The sequence below is a fragment of the Diplotaxodon limnothrissa genome, linkage group LG3 (assembly GCF_057381915.1).
Source record: "Diplotaxodon limnothrissa isolate DT_005_m linkage group LG3, D_limnothrissa_male_GT1.1, whole genome shotgun sequence".
NCBI classification, from domain to species: Eukaryota; Metazoa; Chordata; class Actinopteri; order Cichliformes; family Cichlidae; genus Diplotaxodon; species Diplotaxodon limnothrissa.
Genome location: NC_140598.1, coordinates 37,788,672 through 37,806,116, shown reverse-complemented (window position 1 = coordinate 37,806,116; position 17,445 = coordinate 37,788,672). Strand labels below are relative to the sequence as shown.

At 38.0% G+C, this 17,445-nt stretch overlaps 2 protein-coding genes across 2 annotated transcripts in view; both read right to left on the bottom strand.

Annotated features, from left to right (window-relative positions):
- LOC146635712 (uncharacterized) overlaps positions 1-17,445 on the bottom strand; it is a 74,442-nt gene that overhangs the window by 29,124 nt on the left and 27,873 nt on the right. The window lies entirely within an intron of this gene.
- Positions 5,856-15,807, bottom strand: LOC146635714 (protein NLRC3-like). Its single transcript, XM_085348190.1, has 6 exons — positions 15,756-15,807; positions 13,885-15,670; positions 12,557-12,730; positions 12,047-12,220; positions 7,505-7,551; positions 5,856-6,406 (listed from the first exon to the last, which is right to left on the bottom strand). Exons 1-6 carry the CDS (start codon positions 15,790-15,792, stop codon positions 5,865-5,867), a joined length of 2,760 nt encoding a protein of 919 aa, XP_085204316.1. The 5' UTR covers positions 15,793-15,807; the 3' UTR covers positions 5,856-5,864.

Below are 17,445 nucleotides of genomic sequence, written 5' to 3'. Positions count from 1 at the left end.
TTCTGCAGGAAGTAGACACGCTGCTGGGCTTTTTGGTTATGGAGCTGGTGTTGAGGGACCAGGAGAGGTTCTCCACCAGGTAGAGACCAAGTAATTTGGTGCTCTTGACAACCTCCACAGAGGATCTATTGATGTTAAGTGGGCAGTGAGCTCTCCGTGCTCTCCTGAAGTCAACAATCATCTCTTTTGTTTTGTCAACATTCAGAATCAGAATCAGAATACTTTATTAATCCCGAAGGAAATTAGGGTTACAGCAGGCAGCACGCTAATGGAGCATGCGCACTTACAAAGGAACCTTCTGACCAACTTTACACAAACATCACATTGGGCAGACATGTCAGAAAGGTAGGCTGATAGGAAAAAAAACAACAAAAATACATAACAGGTTTAGGTTTTTAATCTCAGGTTCTTCGGTGATGTTAATCCTGCAAAGCCTGAATGCTGAAACCAGGGATCAGGTGGACACTGTGCTACATCAGCACATAATCCACCATTGTTGGCTCACAGACCACCAAAAACTTCTTTTGGTGCTCTAAAAACCTTTAACTGATTCTGCTACAACAACTGGCCTCACTAAATGGAACTATGTTTTGGCACAAGCTTTGTACACTTTGTACACCAGATACACTGTAGCTTAAAGGCTACTTATTGAATAAGATGTGCAGTTGATTCATCTTAAATGATTCACTGATTGTTGACCATTTGCAAGTTATCAAATCAATCAAATATAAAATGAAAGGTGGGCTCTTGTATGTCCATTAAACATTTACAAGACAACATCAAAAACATGATAACATTAGCTGTCCTCTTACATGAACTGTCAATTGCCAGATTATTTAGTTTACTTACTGAATATTCTAATATAGTTAGAAAAATTAAAAATCACATTTGATTTCAATGGAAATGGAATATTAATGAATATGTCAATGTAAATACGCCAAAGTCAGCAATAAGGTTACTTTCATCTGTTGTCTTATAATGTTTGCTACACCAGTGTGTGAATGTGTGTGTGAATGGGTGGATGACTGAATATAGTGTAAAGCGCTTTGGGGTCCTTAGGGACTAGAAAAGCTCTATACAAATAAAGGCCATTTACCATTTACACCTAACGTTTTGTGCACTTTGTTGCTTATAAATGTATTGTTTTTTAGGTTTTTCAGGAAAAAAAATATCAGTGAAGCACTCTCAAAAGCACATGTATAAAATACAAACAGCTGTAAACTCACTATGTGCTGAGCTGGAGCAACAATAATGTAGAAAATGTTTAAACTGAAGAAACTGCAGAAAACACAGGAAACATTTATGGCACATTTACTGATATTTGAACATGAATACAAGGGTCAGTGCTGGATTGGATTTCCCACAAACTCTGCAGGATCTGCAGGTTTTCATGTCTCTGCATAATGACTAGCTAAATCCATCATATACACAGTATATATTATACAAATACACAGTTAATGTTTAACATTAATACCTATCAGATACACGAGGTCTGTGAGGTCGACATGATTCTCATCAGTAAAGTACTTAGACTGTTGGTACACAGCAGCTGAGGCTGATCAAACCTAAAATCATGATCAGGATACAGCTGATCTTCTTCCACATGTGTCACCTCCTTGTTGTTGTCAGTTTGAGGTTCTTGTGTGCTGTGTTTGGATCCAGCGTCAGATCAAAGAAATCTAAAAGGGCCAATAAGACACAGTGCATAAACACTTAACTCTAACAACTCATTAGCAAATTATTAATTAGAGCATATGTGTAACAGTAAATGTGGTTCTCATATTTTGTGGTCTGTATCTTAAAAATTCAATAATGCAGGCAGTGTGATGATGAGATGAGATCCTAAACTAAAAACACTAATTAGATGCCCTATATTAAATACATCCAAGCCCAACAGTAATACTTCTTACTATTGCCAATATTAACAAAACTAAAAAGGGTAGGCAATGTTATTAAAAAATGCAGTTCACCAAGTCTTAAAAAATAAAACTCAAAAATGGAATTAAAAAATAAAATAAAATAAAGAATAAATTAAACTATCCACCCAGATCTTTACAACCACCAACATAAAATCCATCTTTATTGAATGGCCTAATTCACAAATAAATTTGTAAAACAAAGTAAGAATAAAATAAGTTTTCTCAATATAGCCAATATTTACAAAACTAAAAAGGGTTGGCATAGTAATAAAAAAAAAACAACAATTCACCATGTGTTTCAGGTTTTGCTTTAAGCTCATTTGTTTTGCAAGGAACTGAAGTCTGTTTGCAACTAAACAGCTCCACTCTCCTGTCTCCTCAGTCCACTCTACAACAACAGTCTCCTGTTCACCTTTCCAAAAAACTCTTACAGAGTCATCCATATCCAACATATTTCTCTTATGTCACAAAACTAAATAATCTTTGCTAAAATCGCTGTGATTACATCAGTATATGAAACGATGAAACTGTCGAGTGCAGAGTTGAAAGCTGTGATGGGGCTTTGTGTCGCGTCTGACAGACACAGGTCGCCCAGTCGGCTGCTCGCAGCAGACAGGCTCACAGTGCTGCTTGTGGGATTGAGAAACACTTCTTTTCCAGACTGAGGCTACGTCCACACTAGAAAATGGCGTTTTCGTCTGAAAATGGCGTTTTCGTCTGAAAACGCTCCGTGTCCACACTAGCGTTTTCAGTCGTTTTCACGGAGTTGTTTGTTCATTGAAACATCCGAAAACACTTACGTTCCAGTACTGCGCATGCGTGAAACGCAAGACTATTCGGCCTGCCTCATTTCTGTCTGCTGCTTATTTACTTTCCGGCTCTTTGAAACGTCTCTTTGAAAAGCACCGAGTTTTTTTAAATGGACTAACAATGAGGTGGAGTTGTTGCTGCCACATATAAATATATCATTAATGCATCACATACATGCATCAGTGTCCACACTGTAACACAAAAGCACCGTTTTCAAATGTATGCATTTTCTAGAGCATTTTCAAAACGCTGCGTTTTCCTTGAGCGAAAACGTCGTCTCAGTGTGGACGGGAGGCCAAAACGGAGAGAAAACGATGTGTTTTCGTTTGAAAACGCATTAGTGTGGACGTAGCCTGAAACTGTGAGAAGAACAATGAGCTAGTCCCCCACTGTACGATTATAGTTGTGCTTCTTTGTTGTTAATTAGAGTAGCTGTTACTCCTGTCAGCCAGGACAAGTTCTTTGTTTACAGATGATTTATTCCACATTCACCAACAGGATCGCTCAGCGTCATCGTGAGAACTAATTAAAATATAGCCAATTATATCACTGTGTCTTATACATAAATATATAATGCTACTTTAGCTTGTCTCACATATTCAGTGAAATTAAATAAGTTAAACCATCATGTGACTAATGATGTGTCGGTCGTGAATGAAACAGCTCTTAGCAGTAGCGGTTTTTGATACGGGCGACACGGGCGGTTGCCCGGGCGGCATCGTGGTGGGAGGCGGCATCACAGGCATCGGCAGAAAACCCCCCCAAAAAACAACCAAAAAAAACGCTCATGCTGCCCCGACATCATGCTAGCACATTTTGGAGATGGCATAGGCACCGATCAGTTTTCTGCCGCCCATTTGCTGGGAGTAAGGGCGCCCTCCGTTTGCGAGGTGCACCTGCTGCTTGCGGCACAGGGAGGAGAGGGCGGGGCGGCAGGGGATTCTCTGACTGGCTGGAGCAGCATCTAATAACTAACCCGCAAAATAAAACAAAATAAAAACAAACCAACAAACACGAAAACACCAGACATCATGATACAGACTTATAATTTGCACCGATGTTTTTTCAAATTCTATAAAGTGAGCGCGAGAGCCCTCGATGCGCCTGCTCGCTGCTGAAGTCAAAGTAAACTTTATTGTCATCTCCGCTACATACAGTCCAGTATGTAGAGAGACGAAATGACGAGGCTCCAGTTACAGCAGTGCAAGTAAACAAACAATATATATAAGAAGAGTAAGAAAATAAATATACACTTTAGGACTCGGGGTAAAGGATCAATAACAATTTAAAATTTATAATTTACAGTTTGATGATTTAAGGTCTCACACACAACCTGTCGACAGGGGAGGGAGACATGCTGCTTCCAAATAGAGCACATTATGTATTCATGATCTGAATCCTGGGTTGTGTGAAATCCCAGAAAGTGAATCTGTGAACTAAGGTGTAGGTCTGTTAGGTTATGTTGTGGTGATCCTCGGGTTCGGGGATGGGGATGGGTGTTCACTGGCGTGCAAAATTAAAACCAATGAAAGATGGACAAGAAAAGTTCAGAACCATCAGGTGCTCCGTTTAGAAAAAAGAGAAGAAGAGCAGAAACGATCAAAGCGGGAGTGTTCCCCCATGTGTTTACTATTTCTTTGACCTACAACCCTGAAACTCTCCAGAACTTCACACCACACAATTTATATTATTGTTATCAACAAGGCTTTGAATTATGCTGGACGAGATCTCAAGACCCACAACAGTGTGGATGGTTCTCAGTATTTTGTGTTCTGATGAGAAATGCTGCAGTCGCGGTCTTTGTCACTGCTCGGGTATTTATGTGATGAGGGGAGAAACTGATAGAATGAAAGTTGGAACGAGTCTTTTTGCTTCTCGCTTTTCCCCTCATATACAGAAAATATACACTTGTTGTATAAATGTTTACAAAGATGCTTTAAAAACATCTTCCTGTCTGTTTTTCCTCTATTTTTGTTTTTGTCTCTCTGGATACAGTGTACAGTTTATACACATAAACAGTTTCATTTTAGTGTTTCATATAAACAGTGCAACATAGTACCAGACAAACAGTCCTTTATTAAAATTTATTTAAAAACAGCTGTTTTTAAATTCAGTTGGAGAATATTTAAACTGACAAAGGTTTAAAATTAATTACACACATTTATACACTGGAGAAGTAAAAACACCTTCGTCAACAAGAAAAAAATCCTACTGTTTACATCTTATTTCTTTTGTCTTCACCTTCCCTTTCCTGTTACAAATCAGGATTGTGTTTTTCACACAGAATAAAAACCAAATCTGAGATTGAAAAACAGTTTCTGATCAGTCGAGAAATATGTCTGTGAAGGTTCTCAGTCATCCAGGTCATCGTAGTAACTTTAAGAAGTCCAGACGCTTTTCTTTCCAAGCTCCTCAGATCAGTCGAGAAACACAGACTGGAGGTCATCTATAAGTCAGACTGTTTTTACTGAACATGAAATGAAGAGAGATGTCTCCAAGGCCTCCAGTTACAACCTCCATAAGGTGCACTCGTGTTAAAGCTACATTTAGATCAACACAAATTAATACATTTTTTTTTTGGATCCAGAACCATTCGGATAGATTGTTATGAAAACTGGTCACATGGTGGTGATATCGCCTTTTTCCAGGAATTAATTGTAGTTAAGTGTTATTTAATTTGCATAACAAGAGACAGAAACACAAATGTATAGTAATGCAATGTAAGAAATTAAGCCAAAACACAAAATCTAAAGCCTGCAGCTCTCCTCCTCACAAAGCCTAACTCATCAACATCTAAAATATCTAAATTTTCAGTTCCAAGGATTTCATCCATCAGTCTAAAAATTATTAAAATGTGTATAATGGAACAAATATAATAGTTGATAATAGTAATGCAACAGATTTTTCCTATTTAAACTGTGACGCATAATAGAAACTGATAAGTGCTCTTAAAAACAGGCACCAAAGACAATAAGATGATTTTTTTTCAGGAGAATCTCATTCAACAACTCGGGGCTACAAACCAAGCCAATATATGTACAACGTATCTGACAGTTTACCTGATATATTTAAGGTTCATAATATTTAAGTGAGAAAAAGTGTGAAACACCAATGTGACTCTGCACAGTAAGTTCATTATTCTGAGTCAGCACAGAGGTGGATACTAGAGTCAGGCTTCACCCTAAACCCAGCATATACAGGTTCAGTGAAGGTGGTGTTGAAGGTGTGCAGGTGGATCAGTTTATCAGAGGAGACACTGTAGAAGGACACAATTCCTGCAGAACAGTCCACATACACTGCTACTTTGTGACAGAGAGGTGAGGAGAGCAGAGGGATGGCTCTTGCTATGTAATTGTGACCTGCATAGTAACCCCTGTCATCACTGCAGTAGAGACTCCAGGATTGGTAAGTCCTTCCAAACCTGCATTCATCCTCTTCTCCTCTCCGTCTGATTCCTCCATAAGTTACTGCAACATGAACCTCTCCTCTCCACTCGACCTCCCAGTAACAACGACCACTCAGACTGTTGGTACACAGCAGCTGAAGCCAGTGATTAAATCTAAGATCATGATCAGGATACAGCTGGTCTTCTTCCACATGTGTCACCTCCTTGTTTCCATCAGACAGTTTGAGGTTCTTGTGTGCTGTGTTTGAATCCAGCGTCAGATCACAGAAATCTAAAAGGGACAATAAGACACAGTGCATATAGCAAATAATTAATTAGAGCATATGTGTAACAGTAAATGTGGTCCTCATATTTATGTGGTCCATTGCTTAAATATTCAAGGATGCAGGCAGTGTGATGATGAGTGTGAATGAAAAATAGAAAAAAAACCTTAAAATTCAAAATTATCAACGATAATTAATTGAAAAGGGAAGTGACTGGAATATATATGAACATATAACTATTATTATAGAGGCTTTGCATTCACATTCAGTTCACGTCTAAGGTGCACCACCAACACTAAACACAAACATCAAAGTGATGTTATGTGATTTGATTATTTTCATTTTATGTGCACATCAAAATGTGCATAAATGTGTTGCTAGGCAACTAGGAGTGCCACAGTTGTTTTACACTGATTTCTACACAGTGAAAATATCTCCTGTGGTGACAGGATTTTTAAAATGCTGATGGGTAAAAATATTCTCCTTGGTAGTTTAGTGTTAACAGAGCCAAACTTTACATTTGCCTTTCAGTCAAAAATCAGGTCAGAATCAGTCAGCATCAGCAGTGTATTTGATTTATGGAAAGATTTTTCTGTCTTCATTCTCAAATCTGATCATCGGTACATTAGCTAATGCTAGTTAACACAGATGAATTACAACCTGACTCATGAAGCCAAATTCTGTTCAAAGTAGATCAATAATTTAATTAATCTACCCCCCCTCTCTGGTAACTTTGATTTCGCACCAAATATTATAAACTAATCACGAGGTTGGCGCTGTTACAGCTCGTCCTCTAGCCATGCCAATCTTACCACTAGCAAAATTATATCTGAATAGAAAATTCTAGCTGACTATGTGGCCACGTTTCTTCACCAGATAATGAAGAAAGGGTTTAATTGGTTTTCACGTTAGTTTATGAAGAAGAAAAACCAGTATGCAAAACTTTGTGATGTTTTAAGAGTGTATCAAAAATGGGTTTTTAGTTGTGGAATTAAATAACTGAATTTTTTTTTTATAAAATATATGATAAAAGATATTTAGCAGAGATACATATAAAGTGTGAAAAAATGATGTAAATACAGCTAGTAAATCAAAAACACACTTACATTTTCTTAGACCTGGTCTCATCCACTGGACTCCTTGAGGCTCCACACTGAAATAAGCACATCATCTTTTAGTGTGAAAACATGGCCTTTATATTCTCTGATTCATCTCTTCTAGAGAAATAAGCTTGCACTTTATTTTATCTCACAATAAATTGAAAATGATCATAGTTTCTCATTTAGTTCTAAGGTTGGATTTTTGTTTTTATGTATTGTAAGCGCATTTCTTTTAATTATCAGGTCTGTATTAGGTTCTTAAATGACCTAAATACAACCTGAGGACATTAAAGACGTGTAAAAAAAAAGATCCTGTATAAATAACACTGTATAAAACAGTGCAGCCCTGTAGGATCACCTCAACAATGAGTAGGAATTGAATAATTTAAGAAGAATTCTTACTTTTTCACATGACTGTATCTGCACCACATGAAATGACAAGTACTTGCTTCACCTTTAATTTGACAATAGGAAAGTGAAAATCCTGTTTCAAAGCTTACAGTAGTTCTGCAGTTATTGGCATAAAGGTACACAGTAAACTCCAGATTGAGAATAAATCTGGGAAGACAATCTGACCCTAAACATTGGTAAGGGAGGAAAATAAATCTGGAGGTGACAATGAAACATGGTTACATAATGTCATGATCCCTGGGTTTTAGATCCAGAGTTTAGAATTTTGGGATGTTTGGGTTTTTTCTTGTTTTGTATTTTTAATTATTCTTCATATTCTGTATTGGTTTCATACTTTCTTGTAGCAGCATTTCTTGGTTTGAGTCTGCTTTATTTTCTGCCTCCCTGTGTTTCTGTCACTACAATGTGTTTGTTCATTCTTATAATCACATAGGTTTTAAGCTATTTGAGTCTGAGTCAGCTTCTGTCTTTGTCATTGTTGTTCCAGCATTGGTGGGAAATACCCTCAAAGTCTGGTTGGCTTTCAAGGTTTCTGGGAGTGTGTGACATCCAGTTTGTCCTACACACCATCAAACAAAGGTAGAAGCTGGTGAAGAAATAACTTTTATTTCCAGTTTTTTTTTTTTCAAAAATAAATATTTAAAAACATTTATTAATTTTTGTGAGCTAATTCTGACCAGTCACAACATAATTTTCACATTGTCCATTACCTTCTAAATCTGAGCAAACATGTCATTCTGTGCACCTCTAAACCATTAAATAAACTTTCCTTAACTTTATTTACCACCTGCACTGCTGTGGATGACAGATATTTTGAAATGGCCACGAGATTTTACTCAGTCTGAGTCTGTGGTTTTGGTTCCACTGAACCTGCACGTCTTTCTCCTGTTGTTTATGAGATGTTTCCACCAGAAGTGTCAGTGGGAATAACAGAGCAGGAGGCATCAGGGGGGTAATTGCATGAGTGCTGCTGATTGGCTGAGGAAGAATAAAGTAGTTGAGGTAAAGCAATCACATGACCACTTTACCACTTTAAGATGACATAGTAACAAGGTGCTATGTCGTGATAGGCCACGTAAAACCAGAGTCATGATAAAAAAAAAAACAAAACATATAAGCAATGTTTTTTTCTTAAATACTTTCATCACAAACAATGCTAATGTTAATGTTAAACAAGGCTTTGTTCATAAACTATTAGAAATGTGGAAAAAATGTGCTTTAGCGCATAGTGTCTGCAGATGCATGTGCACACAGATTGCCTGTTGATTGTTTGGTGGAAAAATGTGCCATGCCGACCAATCAAAAAATGATATGGCAACATGGCTTTTGGTTGTTTGGGAAAAGGGAGAAGTTTTAGGAGTGTTGGCGGTGAGAGAGCGAGAGAGAAAGAAAGAAAGAAAGAAAGAAAGAAAGAAAGAAAGAAAGAAAGAAAGAAAGAAAGAAAGAGCGGAAAAAAGAGAGAGAGAGTTTTGAGATGTGAGAGACTTGTGACGTTTAGTGTGTTTGGAGTGTGTAGTTAGTGTGTTGTCTTGCATAGTTAGTTTGTAGTGTAGTAGATAGTTTTGTATTGTGTGTCAGAACAATGAGGCGACTGCTGAATGTCACAGGTGCTGCCAAAAAGTCACCAAAGGCAGATTACAATGTAAATGGTGTCAGGATTTTAAAATTTACAATTTCTATTTGCATTTAAAGTTATGAAATATGATTCATTAAACATGTTTGTGGTTATTACAGTAAAAAATATACGTTTTTTCTACTCTCCTGATTTTATGTTTTATGTGTGATTTTAGATCAATTGTGTTAATACAGTATGTCAAAATAAAAAAAAAAAATACAGTAAATTCAGACATGTGAGGTTGTGCTGAAAAGAATGATACCAAACAGGGCAAGATAAACAGTTTTTAAAGGTGAAATGTAGAGGGAAAATCAAAAGTAGAGTTACACCCTGGACCCCAGAGGGTTAAACATTTTTTTAAAGTAACGCAATAGTTACTTTACCTAGTAATTAGTTACTTTTCTAATATTGTAACTCAGTTACTAACTTGGGGAAGTAACTAGGAACTATAACTAATTACTTTTTCAAAGCCCAACATTGCTGAGGATATTGTGTGTTCAAAGTCAGCTGTCCAGTTGTGTGGTGACTTCACTTAGAGAACACTGTGTCCAGCTTGTCTCCTGCTTCTACAATCTAACACAGATATCTTTGTATTTATTTTAACCATGACTTTATTTCCTTCTGAGTATGTTGTGACTGTATGGTTGTAAATATACATTGATTTTTTTGTTTATTTAAAAATGGCAAAAAAAGAGTCGAATGTCACCCTGTCAAAGTTAGTTGCCTGTCCAGTTCATTCAGACTGCTGCCGACACTGTCATGGACCTGGGACTTCGATCAAACGTTTGTGTTTGGACTCTAAGTTCTAACTGATCTTTATTATTCTCTGATTTTTATAATTGAGAGTTTTGATGATAGGTGTCTTTGATTAAGTGCTCCTGGGTTTCTTCATTACTTATTATGAAATTGTGCTTTTTCTGCTTTTCGTGTTCCTGGTAATAGTAATTGCTCATTTTGATTCCTGGAGTTTCAGATTGTTGCCTGCTTTCCCTCACTCCTCGAGTCTCTGTCTCCATGTTTATCTACCTTTCTGTCTCTGTCAAGTTCATGTGTCTCTGTCACAGTCTCGGTGTCCTGTTATTTCCTGTTTTATTTTGACAGTTCCTCGTCTCATGTGTGTCACGTTCAGTTTTGCTTCCCCAGTCTCATCAATTAGTTGTTCAGCTGCGTTTCCCGAGTGTGCCCACTCGGCCCTAATCTCCATCTCAGGCTGTGTCCCAATTCAGGGTCTGCACGCTTGAAGTACGCACACTACGCGTACGTAGTACGCATAGTGTGCGTACTTCAAGCGTACTATAAGTACGAGAAGTGCGGAAGTGAGAGGCTTGTGAAATGGGACGGTCTAGCCTGCGTCGCGCTGTTCAGGTTGCCTAGCAACCATGATACTAACCGCGAGAAACGTTACATATTATACATATATACATACATACATATACATACAGCTTTGTGTGACAGAAATGAAGGAGAAAAAAATGTCTTGTTGGTCATTCATTTTTGTCATGACATCACTTTGATTAGTTGAGGCTGAGACCACAGGACTGGAAACATATATATATATATGTGTGTGTGTGTGTGTGTAATATATATATATTACAGCATTGAGCTTGAACTTGAAAGATTCAAGTTGCAGTTATTTATATTTCCTATCACCTTAAATCTTTACTCAAAAGTGTATATACAGATGTATTATACATAAGAGACAAATATTGTTCGTTTAATATGTTGGCATTATTACATTTGGCTCAATGCTTACATACATGTGTAAAAAGGAAAATGTACGAGCTGTGAAAACTGTGTCTGATAGAATGAAGAGGGGTGGACCAGGTGACCCTGAATCCTCCCTTAGTTATGCTGCAATAGATGTAGGCTGCCGGGGGATTCCCATGATGCATTGAGTTTTTCCTTTCCAGTCACCTTTCTCACTCACTATGTATTAACAGACCTCTCTGCATTGAATCATATCTGTTATTAACCTCTGTCTCTCTTCCACAGCATGTCTTTATCCTGTCTTCCTTCTCTCACCCCAACCGGTCGCAGCAGATGGCCGCCCCTCCCTGAGCCTGGTTCTGCCGGAGGTTTCTTCCTGTTAAAAGGGAGTTTTTCCTTCCCACTGTCGCCAAAGTGCTTGCTCATAGGGGGAGATATGATTGTTGGGTTTTTCTCTGTATCTATGAAGCACCTTGAGGCGACTTTTGTTGTGATTTGGCGCTATATAAATAAAATTGAATTGAATTGAATTGTTTTAAAACATCTGGAATTAGGAAGATCGACACAGTCTTGAAACGTCAGTATCGAGGGTCCAATCCTTATGTATTTGTTAGATTCTCCTTCAAGCTTTGTATCCTTCCTTGTGTGTCCACAGATGGGCTTTTAACTGCGATTGGTTCTGAGTCATTCACCCAAACACAGCTGCCCACTTAACTGGACATACAGACTGTATTACTGGCAATCAGGTCAGTGGTTACTTTACAATATGCTGGAGAAAAAAAACATTTTTTTAGCTTTATTTCCTCTTTTCCTACCAGAGTATGTCCAGTTTCACATGTGGATCCTCCTTTAGAGCAGACAAAAGCTTCATTCCGGAGTCTCCTGGATGATTATAGCTCAAGTCCAGCTCTTTCAAATAGGAGGGATTGGAGCGCAGAGCTGTGGCCAGAGAGGTGAAGCCTGTTCCTGTGATCTGACAGCCTGACAGCCTTCAAACACATACAACATGTCACATCATTGTAAGGAACTGCTCTGAATTTGATGATGTAAATGCAGTCAAACTAACAGATTCTGATTTCAGTTAAAGTTGTTACAAAAACAAACAAACTGGCTTTTCTTCACTCAGTTTAAAAAAAACTTTGCTATGATGGACAATCATAAATAAAGTCATATTTTTATGATTTATGAAGTGTGTGTTTTTCACTTTCTACTCTACTGTTCTCTTTCAGAGCTTACACCACAACAGAAACAACATGTTAACATCTATAAAATAATGACAGTTGTTGTGAAATATCCAAATCTCCTGAAACAAAGAGTCAGCTAACCTGAGAGTTTCCAGCACACAGTGTGGATTCCCAAGTCCAACACAAAGCCTCTTCACTCCTGAGTCCTGGAGGTTATTGTTACTCATGTCCAGCTCTCTCAGTCTGGAGGACTGAGAACTTAAAATTGAGGAAAGAGCTTCACAGCTTCTCTCTGTGAGGTTACAGCCACTCAACCTAGAAACATATCAGTATATCAGTGAACTTTCCAAACTCTAATAAATAAACACCTTGACGCAGTCTCTCCCCAGGATTAAACTGGATACTAGGGGTGGGTTTTGATTATCGATGTATTGATTAAAATCGATTCTAGCTTGGATAACGTGATATCGATTCATTAAAATCCTGAATTGATTTTTAAATATAAATTTATTTAGCACGAAACGCCAGAATCTCAGGTTAAACCTCAGTAAATTTCAACAACCACCAAACAGCTAAAACAGTAAATGAGAGCAGGTACGTGGATTCTGCACAAAGCTGTAAACACGGGCCTACGGATCAAAATCAGGTTGGGGCTGAAAGCCGACAGCTCGCTGATTCTAATGTTTCAGCGGGTCCGCGCTTTGTTTTGGCCCTTTTTGTGCTGATTCTGAAGCTGCAGGTTTTTATCTCTCTCCAAACAATATTGACTGAACCAAATGCAAAAGAAGATCCAAACTTCGCTTCCCGTAAACGTTGTCATGCATTCCCTCTTACTTTTCCTGTTTTGCTGCCACTATGATAAAATCACATTTCATGCACAGCTCTCTCTCTCTCTGTACTTCAAGAACAGTTTCCTGTCTAAAAATCTGTTTTCTGCATTATTCGCTCGCTTATTACACACAAATCTACCGTTGTTTACAGTGCTGACGGTTGACTGATGTTTTTTTTTTCCTTTTACTTACTTCCGAAAAGAAAGCCTCATTTCTGCTGTTCAATAGGCTACTGAACAAATTTAAACTTTTTAAAATTATGCAAAATTGCAAAACGCTTAGCTGTGTCTCTAATAAAACCGCTGTAACTTTGCTCTGCTTCACTTCAGCAGCATGTTCATATGTTGATTAATAGTTTTCTTTCGTTTTTGATCTATTGCAGAACATTTTTAAGGTCATCTGCTACAAAGATGATAGATATAAGATAGATATAAAATATGGAAATGTACTGATACCTGATCAGAATTATAATATTTCTGACTGTCTGAGGTAAAATTTCCCCATTCAAATCTAATCGAATTGAATCGAATTGAATTGATTTGAATCGAATCGTGGATTGAATAGATTCAGGATCTTGTGAATCGAAATTGAATTGATTCCAGAAATCAGTGACGATACCCAGCCCTACTGGATACTTACTGGGCTTTCTTACAGGCTTTAAACACTGGCAGAAGCTGCAGAAGAGCCTCTTCTGCAGCTGAGTATTTCCTCAAGTCAAAATCATCCACAACTGTTTCTGATGACAGTAGGATGAAGACCAGAGCTGACCACTGTGCAGGAGAGAGATCAACTTTAGACAGATGTCCTGAACCCAGGTGATGCTGGACTTCCTTCACTACAGAGTCATCCTTCAATTCATTCAAACAGTGGAGAAGATTGATGCTTTTCTCTGGAGAGAGAGTGCCATTCATTTTTTCTTTAATGTATTTGACTGTTTCCTGATTTATCTGTGAGCTGATGGCCTGCAGGCCTTGTAGGTGATCCCAATTGGCTGGTATTGAAAGACCCAGGAAGAAGCGAAGAAACAAATCCAGATGTCCATTTGGACTCTTCAAGGCCTTGTCCACAGCACTCTGGTAGAAATATTGTACTAAAGACTCTCCAGTCTGCACTGATGCCATTTGTTCCTTTTTCAGCAGGTTGATACCAGAGTTGGTGAATGTCAGATGGACATAAAGAGCAGCTAAAAACTCCTGAATGCTCAGATGGACAAAACAGTAAACCTTCTCTTGGTACAGCCCTCTCTCTTCTTTAAAGACCTGTGTGAACACTCCTGAGTACACTGAGGCCTCTCTGACATTAATGCCACACTCTGTCAGGTCTGTTTCATAGAAGATCAGGTTTCCTTTCTGCAGCTGCTGAAAAGCCAGTTTCCCCAGTGCTTCAATCATCTTCCTGCTCTCTGGACTCCAGAGAGGATCTGTCTCAGCTCCTCCATCATGCTTGATGTTCTTCAGTTTGGTCTGAACCACCAGGAAGTGAATGTACATCTCAGTCAGTGTCTTGGGCAGCTTTCCTCCAGCCTGTTTGGTTTTTAACACGCTCTCTAGAACTGTAGCAGTGATCCAGCAGAAGATTGGGATGTGACACATGATGTGGAGGCTTCGTGATGTCTTGATGTGAGAGATTATGGTGTTGGCCTCTTCCTTGTCTCTGAGTCTCTTCCTGAAGTACTCTTCCTTCGTTGGGTCAGTGAACCCTCTGACCTCTGTAACCATGTCTATATACTCAGCAGGGATCTGATTGGCTGCTGCAGGTCGTGTGGTTATCCAGATGTGAGCAGAAGGAAGTAAATTTCCTCTGATGACGTTTGTCAGCAGCACATCCACTGATGTGGACTCTGTAACATCAGTGAGGATCTCAGTGATGTGGAAGTTCAGAGGAAGTCGACACTCATCCAGACCATCAAAGATGAACACAACTTTGAACTTTTTAAAGTTACAGATTCCTGCTTCTTTGATTTCAGTAAAGAAGTGATGAATAAGTCCCACTAAGCTGAACTTTTTATCCCTCAGTAAATTCAGCTCTCTGAATGGGAATGGAAAAATGAACTGGATGTCCTGGTTGGTCTTTTCTTCAGCCCAGTCCAAAGTGAACTTTTGTGTCAGGAATGTTTTCCCGATGCCAGCCACTCCTTTGGTCAGAACTGTTCTGATTGGTTTGTCTCTTTCAGTCGAAGCTTTAAAGATGTTTTCACACCTGATTGTTGTTTCTGGTCTGTTTGGTTTCCAGGAGAACATTTCAATCTGTCTGACCTCGTGTTCAGTGTTGACCTCTCTGGTCCCTCCCTCTGTGATGTAGAGCTCTGTGTAGATCTCATTTAGAGTGATTTGGGTTCCTGGTTTAGCAATCCCCTCAAAGACACACTGGAACTTCTTCTTTAGGTTACATTTAAATGTATTCTCACCAAGTGGATCAGGATTTTCTACAGGAAAGCAACAGAAACATGAGTGGTATGATTATAGAAAATGTGACAATTTCATTGCTGTAAAGAAGAGAAATCCTCTCACTGCTCTGCAGACAGTCAGCCAGCTCCTCCTGTTTCATTATTCTCAGGAAGTTAACTGCAAGTTTCAGAAATGCCTCTCTGCTGCTCCTTCTCTGCTTCGCTTCCTCACTGTCCAACACCTCCTCTTCATCCCTCTGACACTCTGAATAATCTGGATTCAGATCATTCTGCATCTTCTTTAGCTCGTTCTTCACAAACGTGATAATGTTTCCCTCCAGTATCTGGAAAATAAATGACACAACCTGAATTAATGAAAAATCAGATTTTCATACTAAAAAATATTTTTTTACAGATATATTTTGTGCTTCTTTTCAATTGAACAAAGAAAGTGTAGAAAAATAAGGAAGTAACAATTTAAAACAAAATTTAAAACAAACTCCCATCAGAGAAAAAAAAAATAGAATTTCAACATTTCATCGTTTCATAACATCATTTTTCTTAAAATACTTTACAACATTCTGAATAACACTCTTTGTCATTTCTAAAAATAAAAAAAGATAATAAATTGTTATATGCATGTGTACATAAATGGCCTGTCTGCACAGGAGTTCATGAAAGCCTGTTTTGATCCCCCAATTTTATCTCTACAGTATAAATTTTATCAATCTGTTGCCACTTAGTTCATGATATTAGAAACAATCAGATCTTTTTAAAATTTCAATCTGCCTTCTCTTCGCATCATAATCCTGAGATCGCTTTGATCAAGGTCTCAATGATCTGTTTCTCTCTCCTGCCTCTGGGCTCTACTTTATTCTTTATATTTTAATCAGCTGTTCCAAAATGAATATTTAGCTGCTAATGGTTTTATCAAATCCTTTTCAGGATTTAATAATGTGTGTGGTTTTCGTTCTTGCTCATTCTTTTGCATTTTAAATTCTTTTTAATTTCCATTGTAAGTTTTCTTATTGTTCAGCACTTTGAAACTTTGATTTAACAAGAATTGTGTTGAATTTTGCCATTATTATATGACGAGTATTGGATTTCTTTTCCTGTCAGACACGTTAATATCATTGATACTCTAAAAAGTGCAAATTTAAAATAATTACAAACAGAGTTTGGTGTACATGTACAAACCTTAAATACTGAGTCCAGATCAGTTTGATGCTGAAGACTTGAAACATCTGAACTCTCCTGATCAGCTCTGTGGAGACAACGTGAAGAAACTGTAACCATTTTGTACATAAATACAAGATGATTTTCTTTGAATAATTTATTACTAAGTTGGTTTAGCTTGATTCCTTTAAACTGATTACACTGATCACTAAATTACGAGCCTTGGTGTACGAGACCACAGCAACATTATTAAATGAATGAAAAATTAAAGAAAAGTTAGCACAGCCTGTAAATTAAATGAATGAATTAATGTCTGTGACGGTTCTCAATCATCCAGGTCATCATAGTCTAAGGAGCTTGAAAAGAAATGAGTGAATGAAGAATGAATGAATAAAATGTCCAGGAGCTCTTAAACTTCAGGACTAAGGGCAGTTGTATTAACAGTAATAAGGTAAATTTAACTTTTGTCTTACTCCTCAGCAGCAACAGATTTTGTTCCTTTAAAGTAGATGAATTCATCCTTTGACCGATCACTCTTCAAAGACAGACATGTGGGTCCAGGATCAGCTTCAGGAGCATCTGGTGTCTCACTGATCCTGGTGAACAGAGAAAAAGATCGTGAGAGAGAAATCTTTTTT